The following is a 27,956-nucleotide window of genomic DNA, read 5'->3' on the forward strand; positions in this document are numbered from 1 at the left end:
CTGACTATTGTTTATCCTACTCAATGTAACTGAAGATGTCACAGTGGGGCCTGTATATTTACTGTTGAGTGTTGTTCTCAGATCTACCAGGGAGCTATTATCTTGTGTTAGGAAGCTGCTATCTGGTTAACTTGTACTGTTACTGTTGTTAGGCTGCTGGGGAGGGGGAGTGATATCACTCAAATTTGTAGTACAGCATTAAAGAGTGATTGAAGAGAACAAGTGATATGACTGGGGGCTCCTGTGAAATTGGCAATATGTCTAGCCCCATGTCAGATTTCAAAATTAAATATAAAAAAAACAGTTTGTTCTTTTGAAAAATGGATTTCAGTGTAGAAGTCTGCTGGAGCAGCACTATTAACTGATGCATTTTAAAAAAAAAACATGTTTTTCTATGACAATATCATTTTAAGAACTTCAAGTGCTAAAGTTTCTTTGTGAAAATGAATGTGTTTAGTTACAGTTTACCCTGAAGACCCATTCCCAGGCCCTAACCGGAACGAGGATTCACCTATCTTTAAAGGCAGTGGAAAAAAGTATCCCCAACCATCCCTAGTGCTACAAATTACTTACGGCAAATGCTTGGGGTCCTCCAGGAAACACAAATGCCAGCTTCACTACAGGCAAGAGCATAGGCTGCAATTGCAGTACACATGCACTCACAGTCTCCACCACTGTCACAAGCACAGGAGTCGGAAACACAGGCATCATAATACTGAGACGGGTCAAGCTATAAAAAAATATTTTAGTTCATTAGCATTTTTAAAATTAACATCCTGTGTCCTGTAGAATTCGAATCTTTCTACTGTACCATTTTAATATTTTCTCTTCATTGATTGTTGTAGTGCCTAATTTTGAATTGCCATTAAAGAATGTTGAATCAAATCCAGACCCACCTGAGAATGGCAGTCAGAAAATGTCTTGCTCTTGATGATACTGCACTGCTTTTGTGCCCATGATTTTCTATATGGATTGGCAGAACAAGGATCTCTTGTTGGACTGGCATCAGGGCATGTTGGGTCGTGTTTCCAGCTGTTTCCGAATTCCACAGGATCTCCTATCAGTGACAAGCTCCTAGTAGTAAAGTCATTGTTTCCGTCTCCATCATAGTTACCGCACAGACCGCAGACATCACCCTGTGTATGAAATATAATATGTTAATCAAAATTATATAAATTGTTGACAGTGATACACAGGGTCAATGTAGAAGAGACAGCGCACTCCTGGGTCTTTTCTAACAAACCGCTCAGCTCCAGATAGTAGGTAAAAATCCATATACTTTATTTGAACATACACAAAATTATAACAGCATCTGAGGTCTGACGCTTTCATGTTTGAACACTTCCTCAGAGACATCAGAGACCCCCTAGTGACAGACTCGGGGCGGCAGCACCCGGGTCATAACAGGCATGGGGTAAGAGCTGGAGCTTGATTCATTTGATTTATCTATGACTGATGTTCTGTGTGAGGAGTTAGCGGTGAGAATATTGACTCCATTCAACGAGTGTCTGGTTTGGGGCTTAAGGCACCCGGACCACTGCACACTAAGGGTGAGCTACACACAGGCAGAAACTATAACTCCCAGCTTGTTCAATGAAGTTTACGTATAGCCTATAGCCTATTGCCTGTGTAACAAATTGAATATATTGTAATCCAAGGTTGATGCTGGGCATATTTGTCTAGAAAAATTAGATACACAGGGTCAGACTGGCCGGCGGGACACACCAGGAAAAAACCCGGGGGCCCTCCGGCTCTCTTGGGCCCTGCCGGCAGGCCCGGATTTCTGGAAAGGCCACCTAGGCCCAGGCCTAAGGCGGCAGGATTTTAAGGGGGCGGCATGCTGCCCAACCACACCCACATTGGTTCAAAAACACTGGGATGCCATCATTTTTTAAATTTCCCATGCACCAATCCCCATTGCTCTGGTTCAGATGATGAAAATTTGCATGAATACAGGGGAGGGGACAGGGGCCATTAACAGCAGTGGGCCTAGGGGCGCCCACTATGTAAATCCAGCCCTGCCTGCTGGCCCAGATCCGCACCCAGATCCTTCAATTTGCCGGCTCCTGCCTGCCCTGAAAAACATAGTGTGCATTTGCATACCCACGCACAAGCGCATGCGGGGGTTGGGGGGTCCGGAGGGGGGGTTCTGAACAGCAATCCTGGTTGGCCCTGGGCCCCCCAGTCTGACCCTGGTGATACAGTATATTGTACAGGTATGGGACCCTTTAGTATCCTTGGGACTTGGGGTTTTCCAGATAACTGATCTTTCCATAATTTGGGTCTTCATACCTTTAGTCTACTAGAAAATCATTTAATAAATTATAATCTATAATTAAATATAATTAATATAATTAAATAAACCCAATAGGCTGGTTTTGCTTCCAAAAGGGATTCATTATATCTTAGTAGGGATCATCACAAGGTACTGTTTTATTATTACAGAGAAAAAGGAAATCATTTTTAAGAATTTGGTTTATTTGGATAAAATGGAGTCAGTGGAAGATGGCCTTTCCATAATGAGGAGCTTTCTGAAAAATGGGTTACAGAATAACTGATCCCATTCCTGTAGTGGTATTACGCGTCACACAGCAATAACATATCATTGGATGCTCATTGGAATAGACTTGCCAGGTCTTCACAATAATATTGTCTGTTTGCAGACTCAAAGAAGTGACTTTGAGCCTGCAGAAAGTGATACAGTACATGCAACTGATAAAAACTGTATAATGTATGCATAAAAACAGCATTTTGTATTTATATATTGCAATTAATATCATGTTAGTACAGGGTGTTGTTCAGATACATGATCTCACCTTAAAGTCTCTAGTGAGCTTGATGAAGATGCTAGTTTTCTTATCCCACAGCAGGATCAGTCCACTGTCAGACTCAATGACAAGATAGATACCCATGTATCGGACAGTATATGGCACCTTGGAGTTGGGGTCTCTTTTTACTATGTCAAACTTTTCATTTGTGAGACTAAGTTCAAAGTTCTGTTTATGGGGGGAAAAGCAAAAGTGAATGATAAAGCTTATCTTATTACAGCCTGCGCTTACTACTTACAGGTTAGGAAAGAAAAAGGCTACACATTGATAGTGCACAGGTACAGTAGTTAGGAACAATTTACACCACTTACCCCTAGATAGACCTTAATAGCTTGAGAACAGGTTGTGCCAGTCGTTCCACATGGGATGTTCTCAGTAATGACTCGGAAAGAGCTCCCGCCTTCAGTTTTGCCACAAAGATCCTAAAGATGATATGGTGAGAGCCAAATTATAAGCATGCCCCTCTATTTTAGGCTGAGATCCCTTAAAGGAGAACTAAAGCCTAACTAAAGAAGTAGCTAGAAATGTTGTACATTATTTTTTGGGTTTCTGTACCTTCCCAAGGCAACCACAGCCCTTTAGCAGTAAAGATCTGTGTCTCCAAGATGCCCCAGTAGCTCCCCATCTTCTTTTCTACTGATTCACTGCACATGCTCTGTGCTGCTGTCACTTACTGAGCTTAGGGACCCACTCACAATATATAGTTCACATAGAATGTCACAATATAAGGCTGATTAGTAATTAATACAGATAATTACTACTAATTAGCATCAGAATTTAATAATCAGCCCTGTAGCATCAGCTTATATTACAGGCCAACCTCATTTACTGGTTGATAATTAGACCACTGAGCATTAGAGTGTCGCAGACACTTTCCAAGATGGTGACCCCCTGTGATAAGTTTGAAGTCCTGGATCATTGCTGCTATTGACAAGCTGAAACTTTAGGCTGGTGCAACAAGTTCACTATATAAAATATGCCATGTTTAACCATGTTCATGTTTAGGGTTTAGTTCTCCTTTAACATGTATTTTCTAAATGATTAAGGCCATACTGTACCTGCAAAAGGCTATATTCACACTTTCCATTAAAGGTGTATTGTTTCCCATCAAAAGTGATATAATGGCCATCTCCATACACAGCACAGGTCCCTAGACATGGCTTATCTGTACATTGCCACAATCGGTTTTTGCAGGTGCTATGAAGCGAGAGGGATGTTGGATGTTATTTTTGAATTGTGTTTTTGAAAAGCATTATTTGTACAGTACCTTGCGTGGGTCTATATTCATACCCTTACCAAGTATTGCATTTAACTTTAATTTTTTCTCCCGGCTGATAACTGGCTCCATTGTGTTCACATGGACATTGCTCCTCATTGATGCAGCCCCCCTTTCCATCTGACAATAGTCCATCAGGACACACACAGCCAGAGACACAATTTGTTCTGTACTGTGAGGTGAGAAAAAAGTAAGCAAGACATAACGTTATAAGAACTCATTTTTGAAGTAGTAGAAGTAGTTATTGGCAACTCAACTAATACAACTTTATCAGCCCTATGGTCTCTAGTTGTGTGTTTGTTTATTTTGTTTTGTATTTCCAAAACTATTGCAGCCACAAAAACAACAAAACGTTACAATACCATATGCATTAAAATATACCAAATAATATTTTGTAGTAATTGTTTGGTTTGGGTTACCCCTAGATAGACCTTAATAGATGTAAGTATCTTGCATCTGTTCCTTAAAACACATTCCTGACAGTCAGCAAAATGTTCAAAAAAATGGAAAAATATCAGACTACTGCAAAGGCCTCTAGATGCCCAATTTCAGTATTATATAAAGCTGTCCCTTATTCTCATTCTATATTTCTTGTTTCGAGAAGAAAAAAAAACCTTACACATTGTGTCCCCAGTATCTGGCAACTCTTCTGGCACTCAGCTCCCTTTGTGAACTCTGTTGCATTATTACAATCAAAATAAACCATGGGAGCAGTGCATTCTGTGGGAGAGAATCACATAAAAAAAAAAGATGAATTATGGTGGTGGTAGTAAATTGATGCATTGTTGATGCAAAGCAGCTCTCCACTGTGTTGATATAATCAATCTACAATCAATACAATCCATATACAGGTACAGGATCCATTATCTGGAGACCCATTGTCCAGAAAGCTACCATCTCCCATTGGCTCCATTATAATCCAATTAGTGATGAGTGAATCTGTCTCATTTCCCTTTGTCGAAAAAATTAGCAGTGAAGTCAATGGGTGTTTTTTACGTGCAACAAATTTTCACCCGAACTGCATTAAAGATAATGTGCACTTTTTCTTATGGCGACTTTTTTTTCCTAATCCATTTAAGTTAAGACGTTTTTTCTTATGGGCATTTTCTTTTGGCAAATTTTTCGCTGCAAAATTTCTCAGTTTTGCAAAAAAAAACACACATGGAGAAATTTGGAAATTACACCCCTAATCCATGACTGCTGAATAAATTCACTCATTACTAAATATCATCAGTCAAATTTTTAAAAATTATTTTATTTTTTCTCTGAATTAATAAAACAGTACCTTGTACTTAAAACCCAACTAGGAAATAATCCTATTGAGTTTAATTACTGTTTAAATAATATTTTAGTTGACTAAAGGTATGGGGATTCAAATTACAGAAAGATCCCTCATCCAGAATACCCAGACTGAAGGGTAACACTCATAATTTACAGTACTTGGCAGGGGACATGTACAAAAGCACAAATTGCCATGTTTTTCACACTTTGCAACCTGCCCAAAGCTTAGTTCCCATTAGGGCAACTTTTTGTGCTCTCCAGAATTCGACAATTCATAAGGGCAGCACCCCTATCTCATCCCCTAACTCGTGTGTCATTCAGCTGGATGCACAGGCTACTTCCTGATGCAAGTTCTTTGTAAATGAGTACAAAGGGGTGCTATTATGCTCTAGCATGTGATTCAATAAATTACCCCTATCATTTTTGACTGCAACTTTAATGCAGAAGACACAGAAAGCAACAAAATACTTGCATTAGTATTGAGATCTGATTTCATATAACAAAGTATAGTTAAAAATGAATGTAATATTAAATTTAATATTAATGATCAACATGAAATTGATATAAGCTTCATCTCATGGAAATAAGAATAGCCAATTAAATATTCTGTACTGTTTCTGAAATACCGTATATACTCGTGTATAAGCCGACCCGTGTATAAGCCGAGGTACCTAATTTACCTAAGAAAACTGGAAAAATGTATTGACTCATGTATAAGCCTAGGGGCCCCATGTCAGATTTCAAAATGTGAATGTGACCCGGCCGCAACAATTGGGGGACACTGGGCAGGTACCTGTTAAAGGGTCCTCTGTCTACCCCTATTTCATGTTTGCTTCCCTCTGCCACTTCCCCCCCCTGCCCTCCCCATCTGTCGCTCTCCCCACCCCGGCCCTCACGTCTGCTGCTCTTCCCTCTGTCACAGTAAAACGTGACCCGGCCCCAGCAGGACTGTCTGTGACTGACTGTGTCGCCGCCCGGAGCAGGTCCAGGAGCTCCGGGCGGCGCGTCCTTCCCTGCCGGCGTTCGCTCCCAAAATGGCGGCGCCCATGGCCGCCACGTGGGTAGCGGCCGGCGCCGCTACCCACGTGGCGGCCATGGGCGCCGCCATTTTGGGAGCGAACGCCGGCAGGGAAGGACGCGGAAGGAGGTATGACCCGCGTATAAGCCGAGTTTGAGTTTTTCAGCACATTTTGGGTGCTGAAAAACTCGGCTTATACGCGAGTATATACGGTAATCAGATTTCTCTTCACCCTCCCTCTCAGCTATTTCTCTGCCTTCATGTATTTTAAAAGAAACTTATTTCTAATACATTATTTTGGCAAAGAAAGAACACACCAATGTATTTGACCAAACAGTTAATCAAACATGTAGGGAATTTAGAGAGACAGATTTATTTTATTTAGAAAGCTTCATTTTTCCACATGAGATGAAGCTTCTAATACAATTTTCATTTTTGCAGTAGTTCGCCTTTAAGCGATTTGTGAATAAGATATCCGAGTTGTAGAATTGTACCTGGCTTATTAATTCCGATACAGCTCAAAACTCCTTCAGTGCAGGAACTGTGAAATAAAAAAGAAGTATAAGTAAGAAAATGTGATTGATCTCTGAGTATAAGGTCCATTATCTAAAAGACCTGTTACACAGAAAGCTCTGAATTACAGAAAGGTCATCACCCATAGAATCCATTATAAGGAAATAATTCTAGTCTTTAAAAATGATTTCCTATTTCTCTGTAGTAATAAAACAGTACCTTGGTGGTAACTCAGCTGCATGAATCTGTATGGGTTAATTTAAGGACTAAATGATTTTTAGCAAACTTAAGCTGGCCATACACAGGGAGATCCACTCATTTGGTGATCTCTCCCCGATATGCCCACATTGAGGTGGGCAATATACTGTAGGGCTGATCCATTTATTTCTATTTTATCGGTTCCTCTATATTATAAATAGTATAGTATATGTTAGCATATATTGTTTATATTGCACAAGAATGCAGGCAAAGTTAGTAATCTCAGATTTTATGTACAGTTGTTGATATTTTGGTTGCAAAATTGATTCTAAAACACAGACCTTCAGATATATATGAGCTTCCAATGTGCTGGCTTAGAAGAAAAAAAAATTGCAACTCACCATTGTATTTTATTATCATGGACCACTTCTCCAGAGGGTACAGCACTTCCCTTGTAGTAACAGGGGCAGGCAGCTCCAGGGACACATTTTCCACTGTCATCCATGTAGAACCCCTTAGTGCAGCTACAGCCATCTACAGGTGTGAACTTGATGCTGCAGGTGATGTCCGGTTCAAAGCGAGAGCGGCAGGTTGGCTGGCAGGTGCTCATAGAGTAGGTGTAGTTTAATGATTCTGGGCAGTATTTTGTATATTTAGCTGAAAAAAAGGGAGTGAGACACGTTTACTAACAAGTCACTGCAATAAGATTATAGTGGTGATTATTTTATGCAACATCAGACTTCCAACACTTGGATAATAAATATGCTTGCAGATAAATCAGAAAGGTGAGTTCCACAAATGTGTCTGTATATCACAACCGATTATTCAATTCTATCCCTAAATAGATCATTATTACCAAGGTCATGATCTAGAAACTCTGACTACACAAAAATGTATTATATTATAGTCAGCAACTTACAGCATGGGGTATTTCCTTGCCATTCTGGCAGTATGACACCTTTGCTTAGGCAGACCCGACTGTAAGAGGAGAGGGAGGCACACATACAATCTTCACTCTTCTCACAGCTACAGGAGTCGAACATACAGTTCTATGAAAGAAGATAAAACATATATTATGTAGGGACCCATAGAGTTAATTCCTCCCGGGAGCTACAGGGTTTCCTAGGGGCTTGGCAGGGGCCTGAGCCCTTGTGTTGGTGCATCATGGCCGATACCAAAGGAAGTCACTAGGTGTTGCTGCTGCACCACTATAAAAAGAAGAACCATGTGCTCAGACAGCAGAAATTAGCTGGATACTACTTTATGGAGGACATAGTGATCTCAGCCACCAAGATGTAGGGGCAGGAGGCCTCTGAGGCTGGGGTGCAGCAGCCCCATGCCTGGAAGCTAGAGCAGGAGGGTCTGAGGCTCTCTGATTCCAGAATCTGGACTTGGAATGCTCGCACTATATACAGTGCTGGGAGCTACAGTTTTGAAAGTGCAGCAAGCTTCAAGGTTTTTGGATAAAGGATGTCATTGCTGTGGATGCCTGCTCCAGCTCTTTGTGAGCCTGCCAGCTCTGTGTGAGCCCCCGGGCGAGTCTGCCTGGGGACGGTAGAGGGGAAAGAGGATCCAGGATGTCTTCCGTTTGTGACCCAGGCTTTTTGTGTGCCTGCCACGTGGGAGCAGCACTTTGTCCAGTTGGTAAAAGTACTTGGGGCAGGTAACACTACCTAGGAACAATGTACTCTTTGGGGAAAGGGAATTCAGAAATATATGATGTATAACCTTTGGCACAGGGGGGTGACCAAAAAGGTGCTGCAATTATATTTATGTCACATTTATCATTGGACAACCAGAGAGCTCAGGACTCAGAAGTGTTAGGGCATGGGTGGTGTCACTCATGTGCTTCAAAATACAATGAACCTCTATGTAATGAACCTCATTTCAAGGGGTATCCATGCAATGTTGTGCCCTTAGCACTGTAATCCTTGGTTAGTTGACTTGAAGTCCAAAACTTTGCTAGGAAATTAATGTGAGAAGTGTGGACTTACCTTTTGATATCTTTTTGGATTCACTTGTGAGTGGCAAGCAGCAAATGGCCCATTTGGGTCCGATATGAGACCACACCAGAAGGAAGCATATTGTTCTATAGAAGCATGAAAAGTCAATTTGTTATTTCGGGACAAATTGTAGATTACTTTTTCATATATAAATCCAACCCTATCATTTGTGAATCTCATATTTTCAGAATAGATTGCATGGGTATCCTGACATGGACTAATTTTTAGCACACATAAACTGGTCTTTGAGACCCTTCATGATTGAAATAAAAGTCCAAAATAAATGATAGGTTTTAATAATATAAACATGAGGGGGGTTATTTACTGAAATCCAAATTTATCTCATATTTTATTTAAAAAATGCAACCAAACTCCCATGCCTATTTTTAGCTTATTTATTAATAAAAAAAACCCCTCAATTTAATGAGATTGCAGAAAAACTCAATGAGTGAAAACCCGAATCACTCAAAATTTTTCAGGCTTCCTCCTAAATTGCTCAAATTTTTTGAGTTTTGCTAAAAAAGTCAAAAAGCCTAAATCCAGTGCAGACCACGAAACTTGAAATTGAGATAGTTTCCTCTCCCACTGACTTATAAAAGAAATCGGCAGGTCTGAGATGAGATTTTCAGATTCTGGCTTTATGCAGCATCAAGGTATAATAAATCTTGAAAGTTGAGTTTTTCCTTTAAGAATTTGAGTTTTCTTGTAGAGAAACTTGAATTTTTCAAGTTTTTAACATTCATATTTCAATAAATAACCCTTTAATGAAGCAATCATGTTGATGTTTACCATTTTCAAGACTGAGAGAGCATGGGTCATTATAGTCATTCTTTATATTTGGACAGTCTGCCTGGGTCTTCCAAGAATTGGCGAAAGAGGCTGCAGTTCCTTCTAAAATTCCATTTATTGTCATGAAATCATCTGTTTGTATGTTGTTGAAGTTTCCACAAAGACCTGCCAAAACAGACCACATAGGCTAAGCTAGAAAACATGAAATATTTTTGTTTGCTTTTTTCAAGAAAAGGCTCAGGACTATCCTTACCGCATGTCTTGGTTTGGAGGGCTGGGTGCAGTACCACATAGACCTGCATAAAGGGAGTGAGCTGAACAACCACCTGGAGCCCCATATTCGTTTGAACAATAATGTAAAAAGAGGTAGGTTTGAAGATGGTGACACTAGCTGCAAACAAAATCACAAAATAAGTGACTCATACTCCATCTTTCTGCCCATTCATATATTAAACTAAACTATTACCCATAGTTTATTTTTTTGCAAACTGTTGGAAGCTCTACACTATTAGATACTGTAGAGATACAAAGGATACACTTTACATTCCCTGCCATATAATACCAAACATGAATATATCTTACCTGTAGATACTGGCAATTGGGTAAAGATGGTGTTCACATAAACACTGCCACAGGGCTTGATCATAACAGTCTAGGGTAAGAAAACATAAGAACAGGAGAGGATAACACACATTTCTCCATATATCTATAAGTGTTTGTAACATTGGACATCATTGCACCCTTACTAAAAATGTACTTTAGGCAACATACACAATTCCCCCAGCTTTAGAGCATGATAGCAAATGCCCACAATGATGTCTAAATGATGTGCAAGTTAGGAGACAGGTAGGAGGCAAATACCTATGTGCCTCCCGTCTAATGAATACAGTAAGACTAATGCTGGCAAAACTGTATTCATAAGTGTGTCACATATCTCACAAAAACAGAGTGCAAAGACCTTTCACAATTAGTGATGGGCGAATTTATTCGCCAGGCGCGAATTCGCGCGTTTCGCCGCCAGCGAATAAATTCGTGAAACGCCTGCGAAAATTCGCGGCAAAAATTCGGCGCCGGAAAAACGGGCGCCGGCGTCAAAAATGAAACACCGGCGCCGTTTCGCGAATTTCGCGCGAAATTCACAAATTTTTCGGCGAATCGGCGCAAATTCGCCCATCACTATTCACAATTCATTTAGAAAACCTGTATGAAAAGTGTGCAAAATGGTGATATGTGAATCGATCCCATTTTGTCTTGCCAGGAAACAAGCAAAACCATAGGAACATTTTTGAAACAGCAAAATTTATCAACATGACAAAAAAATTCTAAATACATTAAAGGGTGTTTTTCCGTAGCAACTTTTTTGTGGCAAATTTTTTTTTTTTTGCAGCAACTTTTTCTTCCCAAAATACTTTGGCATTTATGGGCATTTTCCACTTTTCTGTACATAATACATTGGAGTCTATTGGGCACATTTACTTAGCTCGAGTGAATGAATAGAAGAAAAAATACTTGGAATTTCGAACGTTTTTTTGGCTACGACTTTGACTTCGACTCGAACGATTCGAACTAAAAATCTTTCCTCATAGGCTTTCTAACAAATTTCTGGTCGAAGGAAAATCGTTAGATCGATGGATTTTTCCTTTGATCGTTTGATCGAATGAATTGCGGTAAATCCTTCGACTTCGATATTCGAAGTCGAAGGATTTAACTTCGACAGTCAAATACCGAGGGTTAATTAACCCTCGATATTCGACCCTAAGTAAATGTGCCCCGATATTTTTTTTTCATGGAAAACTTGTTTGCACAAAATGAATTGGGGTCTATGAACATTTTGGTTGCTGCATTTTTCATGGCAAAAAAAATGTCACAGAATTTTTTGGGTTGTTTGTGAATACATTCAGCAGTGGTGAAATATGGTGAAACATTTGTCCAAAATATGGTCCATTGTGCAAATTTTGCCATCCATCCTTCCCAGTCGTAAATACTCACACATTTTCACACTGCTCACAAGCTACTGTCATGACAACTAAACAATTAAACCAAATAAATGTTGGTTCATCTTAAGTAAATCAAATATATCTGATATGATGTCTTCTTTCATGATAGATAAAGAAAACAGAGCCTGAAAGAAGTGTGAGGACTTACAGTTTCCTCTCCATTGAGCAGGATCATAATGCTCTTTAGACAGGTCTCACTTTCACTTAAACCACATTTGCGAAGTTCAGCAAGAACTGTAAATTCATTACTTTTGCACATCTGTGAAGAAGAAAAAAATAACTGAATTATTTTAGTACATTACTTGAGGAACTGATGTATCATTGTTCAAATTCAAATTTTTACTGTGATTACATTTTTCTGTTCTAAAACTCACAAGTTCGAATTAGAGTTTCCAAAACTTGAACTTTCTATATACAGTATATATTGTTGAAGAATTTTAGAGCTTTTTACCTTGGTCAGTACATAGTTACAGTCACCATGGATGTTGTAATGAGTCTGATCGTATGTTGTAATATGGGAACCTCCTTCTACGGAGCAAGTTGAGGAACAAGGCAATTCCTTACAGCTCCACTTCCCAGAGAAACATACGCTGTAGGAGAGATATAATAGAACCATCAGTTCACCAGATATTATATGGAAACTAATAGTTGTGCTTGAAATATAGATGTAAAAAATTATGGCAAATATTCTTTCAGTCATGAATTTATGCATCCTATAGTGTAAAAATGTCTGTAATGAATTAATTACAGGGAAAAAATACAGTATGCTGTATAATAACAGAGATACATAATTGTATTATTCAATAAATCAGTGATCCCCAGTAGCTAGTGAGCAACATGCTCTCCAACCCCTTGGATGTTGCTCCCGGTGGCCTCAAAGCAGGTGCTTAGTATAGTGCCAAGTAGAGCATCCTGTAGACTGCCAGTCCATATAGGGGCTTACAAATAGCCAATCACAGCCCTTTTTTGGCACCCCAAGGGACTTTTTTATGTTTGTGTTGCTCTCCTACTCTTTTTACATTTGAATGTGGCTCGCGGGTAAAAAAAGGTTGGGGATCCCTGCAATCAATCCACCATTTTATAAACAACTATAAACTATTTGTGAAAAGTGGATTTATAATAATTATAATAATAATAATTTCTTTATAGTAGCATTATTTTTGCAGATGATACTAAATTGTGCAGAACTATAGGTTCCATGCAGGATGCTGCCACTTTGCAGAGTGATTTGTCTAAGTTGGGAAACTGGGCAGCAAACTGGAAAATGAGGTTCAATGTTGATAAATGCAGGTTATGCACTTTGGCAAAAATAATATAAATGCAAGTTATACACTAAATGGCAGTGTGTTGGGAGTTTCCTTAAATGAGAAGGATCTAGGGGTCTTTGTAGATAACAAGTTGTCTAATTTTGGGCAGTGTCATTCTGTGGCTACTAAAGCAAATAAAGTTCTGTCTTGCATAAAAAACAGCATTAACTCAAGGGATGAAAACATAATTATGCCTCTTTATAGGTCCCTGGTAAGGCCTCATCTGGAGTATGCAGTGCAGTTTTGGACTCCAGTCCTTAAGAGGGATATAAATGAGCTGGAGAGAGTGCTGAGACTAAGTGCAACTAAATTGGTTACAGGGACGGAAGACTTAAATTATGAGGGGAGACTGTCAAGGTTGGGGTTGTTTTCTCTGGAAAAAAGGCGCTTGCGAGGGGACATAATTACACTTTACAAGTACATTAGAGGACATTATAGACAAATAGCAGGGGACCTTTTTACCCATAAAGTGGATCACCGTACCAGAGGCCACCCCTTTAGACTAGAAGAAAAGAACTTTCATTTGAAGCAACGTAGAGGGTTCTTCACAGTCAGGACAGTGAGGTTGTGGAATGCACTGCCGGGTGATGTTGTGATGGCTGATTCAGTTAATGCCTTTAAGAATGGCTTGGATGATTTTTTGGACAGACATAATATCAAAGGCTATTGTGATTCTAAGCTCTATTGTTAGTATAGGTATGGGTATATAGAATTTAATTAAAAGTAGGGAGGGGTATATGTATGGATGCTGGGTTTTCATTTGGAGGGGTTGAACTTGATGGACTTTGTCTTTTTTCAACCCAATTTAACTATGTAACTATGTAACTATCATAAAATCATGACATTTGTTTAATTTTAAGTGATTCGACTTAAATCAAGACATTAAATATGTTTTTATAGGTAGTAAATAGTCATGGGTTAATCTGACCTGTTTCTCTTTGCCTATAATTCGCCAAAATGCATTGAAGTCTATGGCCGACCAAATTTTTTTTTGGACACACAACAAATTGCACAACAAATTTTTTATCCCATAAGAATCTATTGGCGTCATTTTAGCGGTGAAACGTGGAGAAAAAAAATGCTCATCACTGGTAGTAAAAGGACTTTAAACTCTATAGTTAATACATTTAAAAGATGAAGTTGGCACTCAAACATAATGTTTTAAAGAGTGAAGGCATGAGACATTCTCTGGAAAAGTGAAGTCAATATAAAATTATAGCCACGTACAAAGACAATTTACTGTATATTATTATATCCCCACAGCTAAATAAATTAACAAATGATTTTTAATGGATTTTTTTTTTTTAATTTAAATTTTAAGCATGCACTTGCCAGGTACTGCATGGAGTAGAGTAAGATTCTCCAGAAGAGTATATTTCTCCCGCTGTTATACAGGGGCACATATCCACAGGAATACAGCCTTTGTTGTTGATGTCATCAAAAACAGTTCCTATGGACAACAAATATTTTGGGTTAAATTGGTGTCTGATGACTTTAACCAATAATAAGAGTAAATGCCACACATTTATTAATCAAGTCCATGCTGACTTTATCCGTGTTATTTTTCTTTTATAAACAAAAGGCATTTACTTTTATGGTTTGTACATTTAAAAAACTACAATTACCTTTAGGGCAGTAACATCCTTCCAAACAATGTGAATCACAAAGAGCTGCTCTTTCTGGGTTGGTACATGTGTTAGGGCATGCTGAGCCACATTCTCGGTATTCCATGTTTAACGGGCACTTCCGGGCTGCTGTGAGAATGAACATTTTTGAAATGAATTGAACAGTAATATCTCAAACTTCAAAACAGTTTTATACTTTTCGTAAGCCATAGGAACTATTCAGACAAAGAACACTCACAGCAAAATTCTTTTGTTCTCCAGTTTCTTGGCTGACCACCGGCATGGGCGCACTGCCTCGAATACTCAGCGAATGTGTTACACATACAGAGGGAAGTCATTTTGCTATTACAGTGGCACAGATCCTGTACACAGGCTTCCATATATTGTTCAACATCCACCAATGAGTGACAGTTTAAAAAGGCGGAACCCATTAAGATATTTTCACAGATGTTCTCCTGAGATACATTGAAAAGGAAAATAAAACACAATTTCAACATTTTGTTAGAATTTAACATTTTCTTACATAATTTATAATGGGGTTAGAATGCAGGGACCTGAAGTACAGGTATGAGACCTGTTATCTAGAATGCTTGGGACCTGTTTTTTTCAGGATAAGGGATTTTTCTATCATTTGGATCTCCATTAGTGATGGGCGAATTTTTACCAGGCATTGATTCGCAGCTAATTTCCACACTTTGCCACCTGCAAATTTTTTTGCGAAACTGCTGCAAAAATTTGCTGCAGAAAAATTTGCGACCACAAAAAAAATGTTGGGCTTGTAAAATATCTCAGGTGTAAATATTTTTTTTTTTGATGCCCATTGACTTTAATGCATTTGGACAAAAGAGTCGCTCGTGTAAAAATTGTTGCACATGTAAAAATTGATGCTCATCAAAATTATGTTGACGCCCATTGACTTCAATGCGTTTTGTGAATTTTTCGCATTTTAATTTTTCAGTGAAGCGAAATGGCACAGATTCGATCATCTCTAATCTCTATACTTTTAGTCTACTAAGTAGTTTAAACAATAATTAAACTAAATAGATGAAATAGATTGTTTTGCCTCCAATAAGGATAACTGATATCTTAGTTGGGATCCAGTGCAAGATATTTTATTCATATAACAGAGAAAAATAAATTGTTTTTTTTTTTTTTAAATTTGAATTATTTGATTATAGTGAAGTCTATGGAAAATCACCTTCCTGTAATTCAGAACATTTGGATTAACAGGTTTTCGTTTCCAAATAATAGACACCATTTCATGCTCCCATATGCTGCTCCTTACATACAGACTATTCTAAGTCATGTGCAAACCTCTGTACCTCCTGCAAGTATTGGAACTGTTATCCAGAATACTCAGGACTTGGGGTCTTCCATATAAGGGCAGAGACACTCGCTCAGATTTGGGGAGAGCCCAGCAACAAATCTACTCTTCTTTGGGGAGACTAATCTACCTGAACTGCCTCCCACCGGCTAGAATCTAAATTCCTGGCGGGATGGCAATCCGTGTGATTTGTTTTCTGAAGTTGCCCAAAGTTGCGAGTATCTTTCTATAATTTTGAAGTCTACTAAAAAATGATTTAAACATTAAATAAACCAGATAGGCTGGTTTTGCTTTCATTAAGGATTAATTATATCTTAGTTTGGATCAAGTGCAAAGTACTGTTTTATTACAGAGAAAAATGCATCAATGTGCTTTTTGGGCAAAAAGATAGTACTTCTGCACTTTATTCCATTTATATAGTATGTGAACCCTCTTGTCTCTTTAAGTGTTTTACTTACAAAGCGTGTACAGTTGCGTCTTGGCTCTGGTTTCACATCTTGGCACTGTTCTGTGGGGCCATCCAGCTTCTGAAGATTTCCAAACTGAGTTTCTGTGATGTGGACACCTTTAATGTAAACAAACATTTACATAAAAAAATTGATTTCTGTGATTAAATGTTTTATATTATACCACTATACATATTTATTTCCTTTTGTTTCACTGTCATAGATACTAATGTTAAATTACATGTTTCTGTAATCTGAAAAATCTATTTGTGACAATAATGGGTATAATCTGGGCATTTAATATAATATAATTCTAAACCAATATCACATAAAATAAAAATGTTCATGAGTGGTGCAACGTCAAGCCATTCCATCTGGCCTACCCCATAAACAATTTAAATGTCTCCCCTTTTCTTGATACCCTAAGAACACAATAAATCTAAAAGAGTCACAACTTTATTACAAATCACTTTGATTAAAGGGGAAGTAACATCTAAAATAAATCTAGAAATGTTGTATTTTGTATGCTAAACATAAACATGAACTTACTGCACCACAAGCCTAATCAAACAAATGATTTATGCTTTCAAAGTTGGCCACAGATGGTCACCATCTTGTAACTTTATTAAACATCTTTGCAAGACCAAGACTGTGCACATGCTCAGTGTGGTCTGGGCTGCTTAGGGATCGTCATAAATTATCAAAACAGCACAAGTCAAATAATATCTGCCAGAAGCCAATACAGCAAGACTGATTAATAATCCGAATACGCAGACTGCACTGGGTCCTGTGTTGTCATGTAATCGAATGTGGATTTTATAGTTTTTGTATTGTTTAATACAAACTTTCTCCAACTCTGCAGAACCAGTGGCTGCAGCAAAATAATCCTCCAAATAGAATCCCAGTTTCAGTTTAAATCTGGCTCCATGATCTTTGTCCCTGCAGCTGAAACAGTAAAGGGGATGTAAAGGCAAAAATAAAATCCAACACAAATCTCTACCCAGTCGCCGACTGCTCTACAGGGAAACAAACAAAGCAGCTTGAGTTCTGCATGGCTGGGAAGTAAGGCGGGGGCTCCCCCTGCTGTTCATAAGGAGGATTGTCTTACAATTCGTATCCACAGCAGTAAATGAAAGCAGAAATTCACTGCATACAGTCAGGTTTCTTATAATAACGGTACACATTTTTTAATTAAAGTGTATTGGAGATAGGTTTCTTTTCATTAAAAAAAGTAAAAATGGGATTTTATTTTTTTGCCTTTACCTGCCCTTTAACCTTGTGTAAGAAAAATTTAATTCATAATCAAACTAAATTCAAGACAAATAATGTGTGAGCAAACGTCACTTTGATTTCCAATATGCATTAAAGTGATTAAGTGCAGTTAGGATGGCCTAGAAAGTTGTCAGGACAACTAATTTCCAGTGCTGGAAGGCATCAGCAGATCCTCCAATTCACCCAGTTGTTAGAGAGGAGGTAGAGAAAGAGACATAAGAGAGAGACAGAGAAGAAGGAGAAAAATTGGTTATGAGAATCGATAGAGAGAAAAGATAAAATAATATGGCTTGAATAAACTGACCGTGGTTAATGAATTCATTGTGGATAGATATGCCATTGTAGTCTCCGCACAATCCACAGGTCTGGTTAGCATACTTTTCATCCAGCTCCAGCTACACAGAATAACACATACAGTAATTTAGCATTTATGAATGATATTGCATATTACCTATGAGTCCTATTATAAATAAGGGCATGTTTTCTTACCATGAGACTGTTATCATCATTCAACATTAGAACTAGACCAAGTTTGCTGCTGACTTTAAGGGAAACATCGCGTTTCTCAATCTGAACACCAAGACCACTGTAGGGTAGCTGGACTCTGTATTACGAATAAAGCATAAACAGATAATATATTTGTATTGATTGCAGAAGACCTTGACTACATACTTGCCATGTAGAGGGACCTTAATTCCAAATAATGTTTACCACACATTGTAAAGAAGTAATTTTAAATAGTTTTACCAACAATAATGAGCTATTGTCAATAGAATGTAGCGTAAATGCAGCAAGAGAATATGTGAAGCCAGTGGAGATCCTAGAGGGGGGCGGGCCCTGGTGCGTGACGCGCAGCCGGACCACGCCCCCCTCCGCACGGCCACATTTGCAGGCATTGTCAGCGGCGAACGGACTGCCGGGGGGGCCCTGAGGGGGTGTGGGCCCTGGCCCGCTCGCACCCCCTGCTCCCCCAGTAGTTCCGCCACTGTGTGAAGCGACTTGATGTTATCAAATTGAAAGCATCAAATGGGAAACCAGCCAAAGAGCAAACAACTGTGCTATAATAAGAGTTTACATTCCTCAAGTAAATATAGGATTTTAGCTATATTCCCACTATTAGGGGATTATTTATCAAAATCTGAATTATTTGATTAAAAAGTCTGAACAAACGAGAATCCACGTTTTGACCTTTTATTAAAGAAGCATGATTTAATCGGATTGGCGGAAAAACTTGATGAAATTGAGTGAAAACCCGAATCATACGTTTTTTTCTGGTTTTTTCCCTGAATTGCTAGATTTTTTTAGATTTTTTCACAAAAAGCTTACATTTTTCTGATTTTTCCCTGAAAAGCTCAAAATAGTGAGATTTTTAGGCTAAATCCAGCCAGACCATGGAAACTTCCAAATAAGATAGGGACCTCTCCCATTCACTTATATACAACCTCGACAGGTCTGAGTTGGCAGATTTTTGGATTGGGACTTTTATACCCTCAAGGTATAATAAATCTCGAAACATTTGATTTTTTTTCCCACTAAACATTTCGATTTTATAGATTTTATAGTAAAAAAAAACCTAAAGTTTTTAGCATCTGGACTTTAATAAATAATCGCCTTAATGTGCAGTAATTAATATCTCATGTGTTCTAAATGTCAAATGTGTATTTTTTTAAACTCTAATACATTAAATTTTATTCAAAATTCGAATGGTATGTTATATATGAAAAAATTCAAAGGTCTAAATAGTCCTGACCTGAAAACTCATGTTGAATATGAATCGAATTAGAAATAAGTTTTTATCCAAAAAAAAGCTCTTCTTTTGCGTTTCAATTTTTTTTGACACACAATATTTTTTTCAAGAGAGTTTAAGAGACCTCTGCCATTGACTTCTACATGATCTTGCCAAGTTTTTAATTGGAGAATAGTCAAATTTGAATTTTTTTATTCTGACTGTAATATTACGGAAGAGCACTGGGGCCAGCAACAACAAAAAAAAATTCTGATGCATTATGACTTTTAAAACTCATAATTATGATTTTTAATCTCATAATTATGACTTTAAAAAGTCTAAATTATGACTTTTAAACTCATAATTATGATTTTTAATATCATAATTATGACTTTAAAATGTAGAAATTATGTGGCACATTCACTAAGATTCGAAGTTGCGCCAGGCGTAACTTCACCGCACTTTACCAGGCGTAGTTTCGCCAGCGCTCTGCAAATTCACTAAAATCCGAAGTTGCGCTCAGGGGCAGGGTAAGGTTGCGAAGTTGCGCTAGCGTTGATTCGCTAAGCAAAGCGAAGTTACGCTAGTGATGGTTAATTTGCATACGGCGCCAAATTCAAATTTCAATGGAGGAATATGTAGCAGAACTACAAATGCCTGGGAAACCTTCAAAACGTCAAATAAAAATTTTATTTTATTTTATTTTGCCCTACACATGTGCCCACTGTATAGTTAAGTTGCCATGAGTTAGGAAATGTAGGGGGGAAGGAGGGGAGCCCCAAAAAAAATTTCGATCTTTTTCAGCCTATCACCCATAATATAGAAAAAACGCCAGCATTTTTTGGGACTTAGAAAAAATTGTAACTTTTTTTGAAGAAATCCCTATCTACTCTATTGCACTTCGCCAGGTCTGAGGTGGCGAAGGAAGTCTAACGTAAAATGTAGCATTCAGAACAATGCGCGCATTAGTGAATTTGCGTAGTTACGTCCATTGCGCAAATTCACCAGGCGTAAGGGTGCGAAGTTACAGTAGCGAAGTTACGCCAGCGTTCGTTAGTGAATTTGTGAAGTAACGAAAATGCCCAACGCTAGCGAATTTGCCCCCATGACTTTTAATCTCATAATTATGACTTTTAACATTATGAGTTTAAAAATCATAATTATGAGATTAAAAATCATAATTATCAGATTCAAAATCATAATTTCACCTTTTTAACGTCATAGTTATGAGATTAAAAGTCATAATTTTGATTTTTAAAAGTCATAATTCATCAGATTTTTTTTTTTCTGGCCCCAGTGCTCTTCCGTATAATAAAGCTAACATTTGATTTCGAATTTTAATTCAAGCTGGGGAATGTATAACTCAAAATAGTACGTTTTTACCTAAAATCCCAACTCAAAAATTTCAATTGAAACCTTAGTAAATCTACCCAATATATGTCTATAGAACTTTGTGAACCTTTTTGGCACTGCTTCAGGTTATTCATTGAATATTTCTAGGATGGCTTTCTTCTGTTTAGACAATTTGTTAAATAATGAAAAAAAGCAACTTACACTTTTCCATCAACCAGCACATTATTCTCAATGACCTGCACCACCAACCCATTAATCTTCATGGTGATTTTACTGATCACTAGGATGCTGCTGGTAATGCTGCGTTGAATTTGGATGTTGAAGTCTTCATAATCACTTTTGCAATGTGAAGAGAAAACATAGTTGCAGGTTCCCGGGAAACGGAATACATCACCATCAAAATTCTTGAAGTTGAAGTTCCCCCAAGTGCTGCATACTTTGTTATTGTGAGCTTTGTTGATAGCTGCAGATAATGATATGGAGTATACAAATATACATGGTATCAGTCATTATAAAATAGGCTATCCTACTCAATACAGAAACAAGAAAGCCGTTGTTTTACAAAATTTTTTAAACATTGATTTTTTTCAATGAATTATCTAAACAATGGGGGAAGTAAATTACATAAAATCAGCCCAATTTGGCTTGTTTTCTTTTGTCCACAATAATTTTTTATTTCTAACATACTTGCTCACAATTTAAATCAGCATCTTAGTGTTTGTCTTAATGTGTGCAAATTTCGCACATTTTTTGCACATAAAGTTCACAGCTGTCTTAAGTGAATAAGGTCCTGATGAGAAGTTTATATGGCTTACCTTTAACCACTGGTGTTGGGTACACAGCTGGGATAAAGCTAACTGTAAAATAGAATTAGAGTATTATAGCAAAGTCACTATACAGTATGTGGACACTTAGGGGCACATTTACAAAGCTCGAGTGAAGGATTCGAATAAAAAAAACTTCGAATTTCGAAGTGTTTTTTGGGCTACTTCGACCATCGACTACTACTTCGACTTCGAATCGAACGATTCGAACTAAAAATCGTTCGACTATTCGACCATTCGATAGTCGAAGTACTGTCTCTTTAAGAAAAATTTCGACCCCCTACTTCGGCAGCTAAAAGCTACCGAAGTCAATGTTAGCCTATGGGGAAGGTCCCCATAGGCTTGCCTGAGATTTTTTGATCGAAGGATATTCGTTCGATCGTTGGATTAAAATACTTCGAATCGTTCGATTCGAAGGATTTAATCGTTCGATCGAACGAATAATCCTTCGATCGTTCGATCGCAGGATTTGCGCTAAATCGTTCGACTTCGATATTCGAAGTCGAACGATTTTAGTTCCTAGTCGAATATCGAGGGTTAATTAACCCTCGATATTCGACCCTTCATACATCTGCCCCTTACGGTACGGTATTCAGTCAAATGCAAATTGTAGGTGCCATTAACAGTAACACCATTTTCTGTGTGTGAATAATAGAATTAAGGGTTTCCACTAAATGCTGTATATGCAGCCATCTCAAGTCATTGTGCCTGATCATATGCTTACAGAAAGAGCCATAAGAGCCATAACTTCACAATTGAACTGCTTTCTGATGAGCTATGGTTTCTCAGACTCTTTTTATATTTCACATCTAAACCTAGCAATACAAGTGTCTGGGAGCTGTTACCTTCCTATCATGCTGTTAGACTGGAGAGAAATGGAGGCGTGATATCAGTCCAACTTGCAATGCAGCAGCAAAGAGTGACTTAAGTTTATCAGAGCACAAGTCATATGACTGAGGGCACTTGGTAAACTGACAATATGTCTAGCCCCATGCCAAATTTCGAAATTACACATAAAAAAATCTGTTTGCTCTTTTGAAAAATTGACTATATTGCTGCAGCAGTACTATTAGCTGATGCGGTTTGAAAAAAAGAATGTTTTCCAGTGGTATAATCACTTAAGAATTGTATGTGATTGAAATGTGATATGAATCATGTTTGCATAAGCTATATTAAATTCACACAAAAGGGATTGGTTCCATAAAGCAAAATATATTTATATTGTGCATATTTTTTTCCTGTTAATAATAACTTTTATTACATTTACCTTAATTAGTTACTGGGTTATGCGGGAACAGGAGCAAAGTTATTGCAATGTTGCATTTTCTTTTACTGCTTTGGAAAGATGCAGTAAGGAAAGCAAACATTTGCTTGGTTGCTATGTTACTGTAATGGCACAAACATTGACTTTTTGTGTGATATAATACTGTTGAGACTTACAATTACTAACAACAAATAAAATATGACTGGTAAGACTTACGTGTATGGTTTTGGATGGTTTCATGGATAAGGTATTCACCAGATGATGACCCCTCTATTTCCTCAATATACAGTTGAGCTGCAAAGAGAAGGATTGAAAGAAACAAGTAAGAATAAACCTCAAGCTCAAATTCAGAGGGATATTTCCAAAAATCAGATGTATCTGATTTTTAATTAAAAAAATGCCACAACCAAACTCCCATACTCGATGTGATATTATTTATTTATAAAATTAAAATGTAATAATTAAAATCAAAACTCAGAAAACTCAAAATCAAGCAAAAACTCAAATTGCTCGAATTTTTTAGGGATTTTCTCAAATCACTTGATTTTTTTTTTTTAGTTTCTGCCCAAAAACCCTAAAAAATCCTGATTTTCAGGCAAAATCCCTCCAAGACTTCAACTTCAATTTGAGATAGGTGCCTCTCCCATTGACTTATATAGGACCTTGACAGGTCTGAGATGGCGGATTTTCAGATTCTGGATTTTTGCAGCATCGAGGTATAATAAGACACATTTTTCGAGTTTTTTTTCCATTCGGACTTCAATAAATAACCCCCTCAATGTTCACATTATTTATCTGGATAATCTGTAATATTGCGTCTATTTGAGCTATTTTAGCTATGTATGGGGTAAATACCCAGTAGTAGTAGTAATAATAATGGTGGTATAAGATAGTAGTAACTGAAACATAACACGTACAACACCTCAAATGCAGTGACCCAGCTTAATCACAGGAAATTGTCCTTTAATGCAAACTTCAGACCATTTAAATATTACCCACTTTGAGTTAGTGCTGACACCTGACCAATTTTAACCCGGACGGCCCCTTGAAATCTGGGCTGCTCGGTTTTCCAAATTATAGCCAATCCATCTGATGTCATACACTCCACCCCCATTGTTATCTGCCCCATGATGTCACAGTTACGCCCCTGTGATGTCACCACCCCCCTGCCTGGCTTTTCTGAAGCCGAAAGGTGGCAACACTACTTTGAATCCAGCATCTTTATTACAGGTGTGTGCATGCAGGCACAAGGACATAAGTAATTGCTTAACTATATTTGTCATTAAAGAAGCTTATTGGCGTTGTTAAAGATCAGTCATAGTTAAAGGCCTGCAGAGGCTTCAAATACTGCAGTATTGTTACAACTGTCATCTAAAGAACAAGGCAACAATTTTGAATTTACAATATTTGTAATACATACAGTAACATGCCTGTATTTTTATTTTTACCAATACAGGTAGAAGATCTATTATGCAGAATGCTTGGAACCTGGGTGTTTCCAGATAAGGGTACTTTCTGTAATTTGGATCACTGTAACTTAAGTCTCAGGATTGTTTTGCCACCAATATGGATTCAGGCAACTTAGATCCCATCGAGTACAAGATACTCTTATTATAACAGAGAAAAAAGAAAAGCATTACAAATATTAGAATAATTAGCTTAAAGTGGACTAAATGAGAGATAGCCTTCCACTAATTCAGAACTTTACGGATAATGTGTTCCTGAATAAGGGATTCCTAACATTTTCAGCTTTTATAACTAAAGTCTTTGACAACCCCACACTACACCCACTACTATACATGGTTATTAGTTGAACTCATAATTAAAGTCACTCTCTAATGGGACTGCTTTAGACACTGCTGTTACTTATTCTAACAAAAATATGTGCACCGTGGGAATTTTTGCATATGCAAGCACTTCTAAATTGACAGACAAATATGAATATCAGGCATAAGATTGATAGAATTTCATATTTGCAATTCTGTTCTTACAAGAAGCCTATAAGGAAGTGCATTGTTACAAAGGTTTACAAGACAAAGGTTCATAAGCATACATTCCTCCACTGTTCTGTTGCCATTCCCCAGTGTGGTATATGCATTGAAATATGTTACTGTTACTCTGCATTGTTAAAAGTAATAGCTTGTTAAACACTTCTACAGTTTATATAATAAGTTGCTAAGTAATGAAGTGAGGAGTGTGGTTGTAGTTACAAACTGTTTTGACATTGCTAATCCTTTAACAGCAGGAAATGATAAGTATTCATCATTTTATTAGAGATTTTTTCAGAATAGTTTTGAGAAGATAAGATTGCATTCCACGCATATATTGCAACAAGAAAACAATTGGAATCATTTATAACGGCAGCTGCAATGGAGGTCATTGATCTTTTTTACACATCGATACCATGGATTACTTGCATCTAAATACTATCCTTGCACTTGTGGGTTTGGGACAAATTTGCATTGTTGCATTGTTTTAGTCATTGTGTTTTATGTACAACTATTGACACAGGGAAAGTCTAAGGGCAGGGGCACATGTGATCTGTGGCAAAATACAAAGCGCAATGGGATAATTGTGTCTGATGAATTCAAAAAAGTACCCCATTGCGCTTTGCATTTTGCCACAAATCAGGCACAATTGCACTTAAAATTGTCAGGATGAAATCCACTTAAAATTTTTGAGCACAATTGTGCGGCACAGTTTGTTGCAGCCTGTAGTTGGAAACCTGGAATTACTACAACAAATCCCCTCTTCTTCTGGGTGACTAATCTCCCTGAAATGCCTTTCCGCCAGATAGAATCTAAATTGCTGGCACTCGGATCGCTTCATTTTCCGAAGTTGTCCGAAGTTTCCTCGTGAGGCAATTTTGGGCAATTTAGTGCCATACCGTTGGCGATTTAGATTCTAGCCGACGGGAAGGCAGTTTAGGGAGATTAGTCGCCCCGAAGAAGAGGGAATTTGTCGCCGGGGCAACTAAATCTCCCCGAATTTCCACTTGTGTCTCTGCCCTCTGCAGATGTATTTTTTTCTTTAAAAAAAAAAAGTGGCATTTCACATTTTTTTATATATTATTAATGTACTCTATAGACTAGGAGAGGGTTCATTTACCAGGATAAGCACGCTAGAGATGGACTTATTAGGATGGGTCTATCTTTACAAGAGTCTTTTAGCTCATTTTGTTTCATGTAGAGGAATATAACAGAAGGGCTTTTAGGCATGGTGTTATCCTCCCCAGTAATTTCACTGAACTGAAGGACTATCTAGAGTGTTGCATATTGTTGTGCCCCCTCTGCTTAATGTGATTTGTGCCGGTCCAGCACTGCATTACTGACATATATCATATCAATTGCAGAAACACTGTTCTTATTGACCAAATAACAAAATAAGCTTCCATTTAGAATGTTAGCTCAACCCACAAGGCTCCTCCATCCACTTGATACTCAGAGACAAATTTATCAAGGGTTGAATTTCGAATTCATGTACATTTTTTCAAAACTCCCATAAATTCAAATTTGACTGTCGGATCAAAATTTTTTATACGAATTTAAATCACCCGAAAATTCAAATCTAAATTGATTCGAAATAGATCAAACTCGGTTAGAGTTTTTTTTTTTTCAGAACAAAAATCGAATGTCAGGAAGGCTGCAAACATCTCCAAATTGATCCCTGCACCTCTCCCATTAAACAGTAATTGGGCAGGTTTTAGGTGGTGAATAGTTGAATTTGAATTCTTAAAGGGCCAGAGTACGATAATTCTCAAAAATAATTTTTTTTTAAAAAAAAAACTTGAAACGAATTTGGATAACTCTATAACCGAATTTGACAGTTTTGATCATAAAAAAATTCAAAAGTTTGAATTCAAATTTTCAATTCGACCCTTGATAAATCTGCCCCTCAGCTTTGGGGAATCTTTAATGCCAGTGTACTTTATGTATATTTGTATTTATCTTCGTACTTTGTATTATTTGTATCTATTCATTGATTTTATTAACTTATTGTACTCATAAGCGTTTGAGGTTTTGTTTTATTGTATTTGCATATCATTGTGGATTTTATAACATAATACACTGCATGTTCTTGTCCTTCATAGGCGTTCAAGAGCCAATCGAATAGAGGGCTGCATTTAGAACTGAAAAAAACATGCATCCAAAATTCCTGCATCTCGGACCTGACGAGGTTGTATATATATATTATATATAAGTCAGTGGCAGAGGTCCCTATCCTATTTTGGAAGTTTCTGTGGTCTGCGCTGGAATTAGCCCGAAAATCTGACTATTTCGGACAAAAATCCGGAAAAAAAAAATTTGGGGGAAAAATCTCGAAAAATCATACTATTCTAGGAAAACTCCGAAAAGATTGTACAATATGATTTTTCATACAATTTTTTGGGGGTTTTCCCAGAGGTCAAATAAGGTCAAATCGTGGATTCTAGTTTGGTCAGACTTTTTTCATTTTAAAAATTGAAAAAATTCTGATTTTGATTCTTCTTTTGATTTTTGTATCTCCCACCCAAAACACACACACAAAATGCAACATACAGTAATTCTAACTCAATACCCAATTTAAATTTGCTTCTGTTAATCTAGATTTTAATTGTAAGGTACAAGGTTACTTACCATTCAGCTGGCCCAAAAAGAGTGGAAGGATCCACAGTGGGATCCCTTTGAAGGTTCCCATAGTCTTGTGATTAGTGTGAGAGAGGACAGGGGACAGATTTACTTAAGCTGAGGCGATCCTTATATACAGCTCTTAAGGCAACTTGGCACAGCATCAGGATTTCTTCACACAGGTAAGATGGGAGGGGCTGCTGCTCCTTCCCCAAGAGTAGGTGTAAGGGAAGATGCTGAAGGAATGTGTGAATAATTATGTTTGTATTTCTTGGTGTATCATATACACACTTTAAATGGGTTGT

The 27,956-nt window shown here is 37.7% G+C and overlaps 2 protein-coding genes across 2 annotated transcripts in view; both read right to left on the reverse strand.

The window, feature by feature from the left end:
• LOC108713473 overlaps positions 1–27,956 on the reverse strand; it is a 152,950-nt gene that overhangs the window by 38,355 nt on the left and 86,639 nt on the right. The window contains exons 74-98 of the mRNA XM_041589615.1: positions 23,261–23,338; positions 21,772–21,813; positions 21,158–21,419; positions 18,367–18,481; positions 18,182–18,272; positions 16,618–16,724; positions 15,074–15,290; positions 14,836–14,964; positions 14,543–14,660; positions 12,355–12,493; positions 12,052–12,162; positions 10,489–10,558; positions 10,160–10,297; positions 9,907–10,071; positions 9,109–9,203; positions 8,034–8,163; positions 7,516–7,771; positions 6,898–6,944; positions 4,724–4,824; positions 4,125–4,276; positions 3,887–4,025; positions 3,140–3,250; positions 2,817–2,996; positions 897–1,136; positions 574–730 (exon numbers count right to left, since the gene is read on the reverse strand). Coding sequence (XP_041445549.1) covers positions 574–730; positions 897–1,136; positions 2,817–2,996; positions 3,140–3,250; positions 3,887–4,025; positions 4,125–4,276; positions 4,724–4,824; positions 6,898–6,944; positions 7,516–7,771; positions 8,034–8,163; positions 9,109–9,203; positions 9,907–10,071; positions 10,160–10,297; positions 10,489–10,558; positions 12,052–12,162; positions 12,355–12,493; positions 14,543–14,660; positions 14,836–14,964; positions 15,074–15,290; positions 16,618–16,724; positions 18,182–18,272; positions 18,367–18,481; positions 21,158–21,419; positions 21,772–21,813; positions 23,261–23,338 — 3,390 coding nt within the window. The remainder of the gene's footprint in view (positions 1–573; positions 731–896; positions 1,137–2,816; positions 2,997–3,139; positions 3,251–3,886; positions 4,026–4,124; positions 4,277–4,723; positions 4,825–6,897; positions 6,945–7,515; positions 7,772–8,033; positions 8,164–9,108; positions 9,204–9,906; positions 10,072–10,159; positions 10,298–10,488; positions 10,559–12,051; positions 12,163–12,354; positions 12,494–14,542; positions 14,661–14,835; positions 14,965–15,073; positions 15,291–16,617; positions 16,725–18,181; positions 18,273–18,366; positions 18,482–21,157; positions 21,420–21,771; positions 21,814–23,260; positions 23,339–27,956) is intronic.
• LOC121402947 (mucin-5B-like) lies at positions 14,427–27,791 on the reverse strand. Its single transcript, XM_041589957.1, has 10 exons — positions 27,661–27,791; positions 23,261–23,338; positions 21,772–21,813; positions 21,158–21,419; positions 18,367–18,481; positions 18,182–18,272; positions 16,618–16,724; positions 15,074–15,290; positions 14,836–14,964; positions 14,427–14,660 (listed from the first exon to the last, which is right to left on the reverse strand). The coding sequence occupies exons 1-10, from the start codon at positions 27,719–27,721 to the stop codon at positions 14,527–14,529; spliced, it is 1,236 nt and encodes a 411-aa protein (XP_041445891.1). The 5' UTR covers positions 27,722–27,791; the 3' UTR covers positions 14,427–14,526.

This window comes from Xenopus laevis, chromosome 4L, assembly GCF_017654675.1.
Source record: "Xenopus laevis strain J_2021 chromosome 4L, Xenopus_laevis_v10.1, whole genome shotgun sequence".
NCBI lineage: Eukaryota > Metazoa > Chordata > Amphibia > Anura > Pipidae > Xenopus > Xenopus laevis.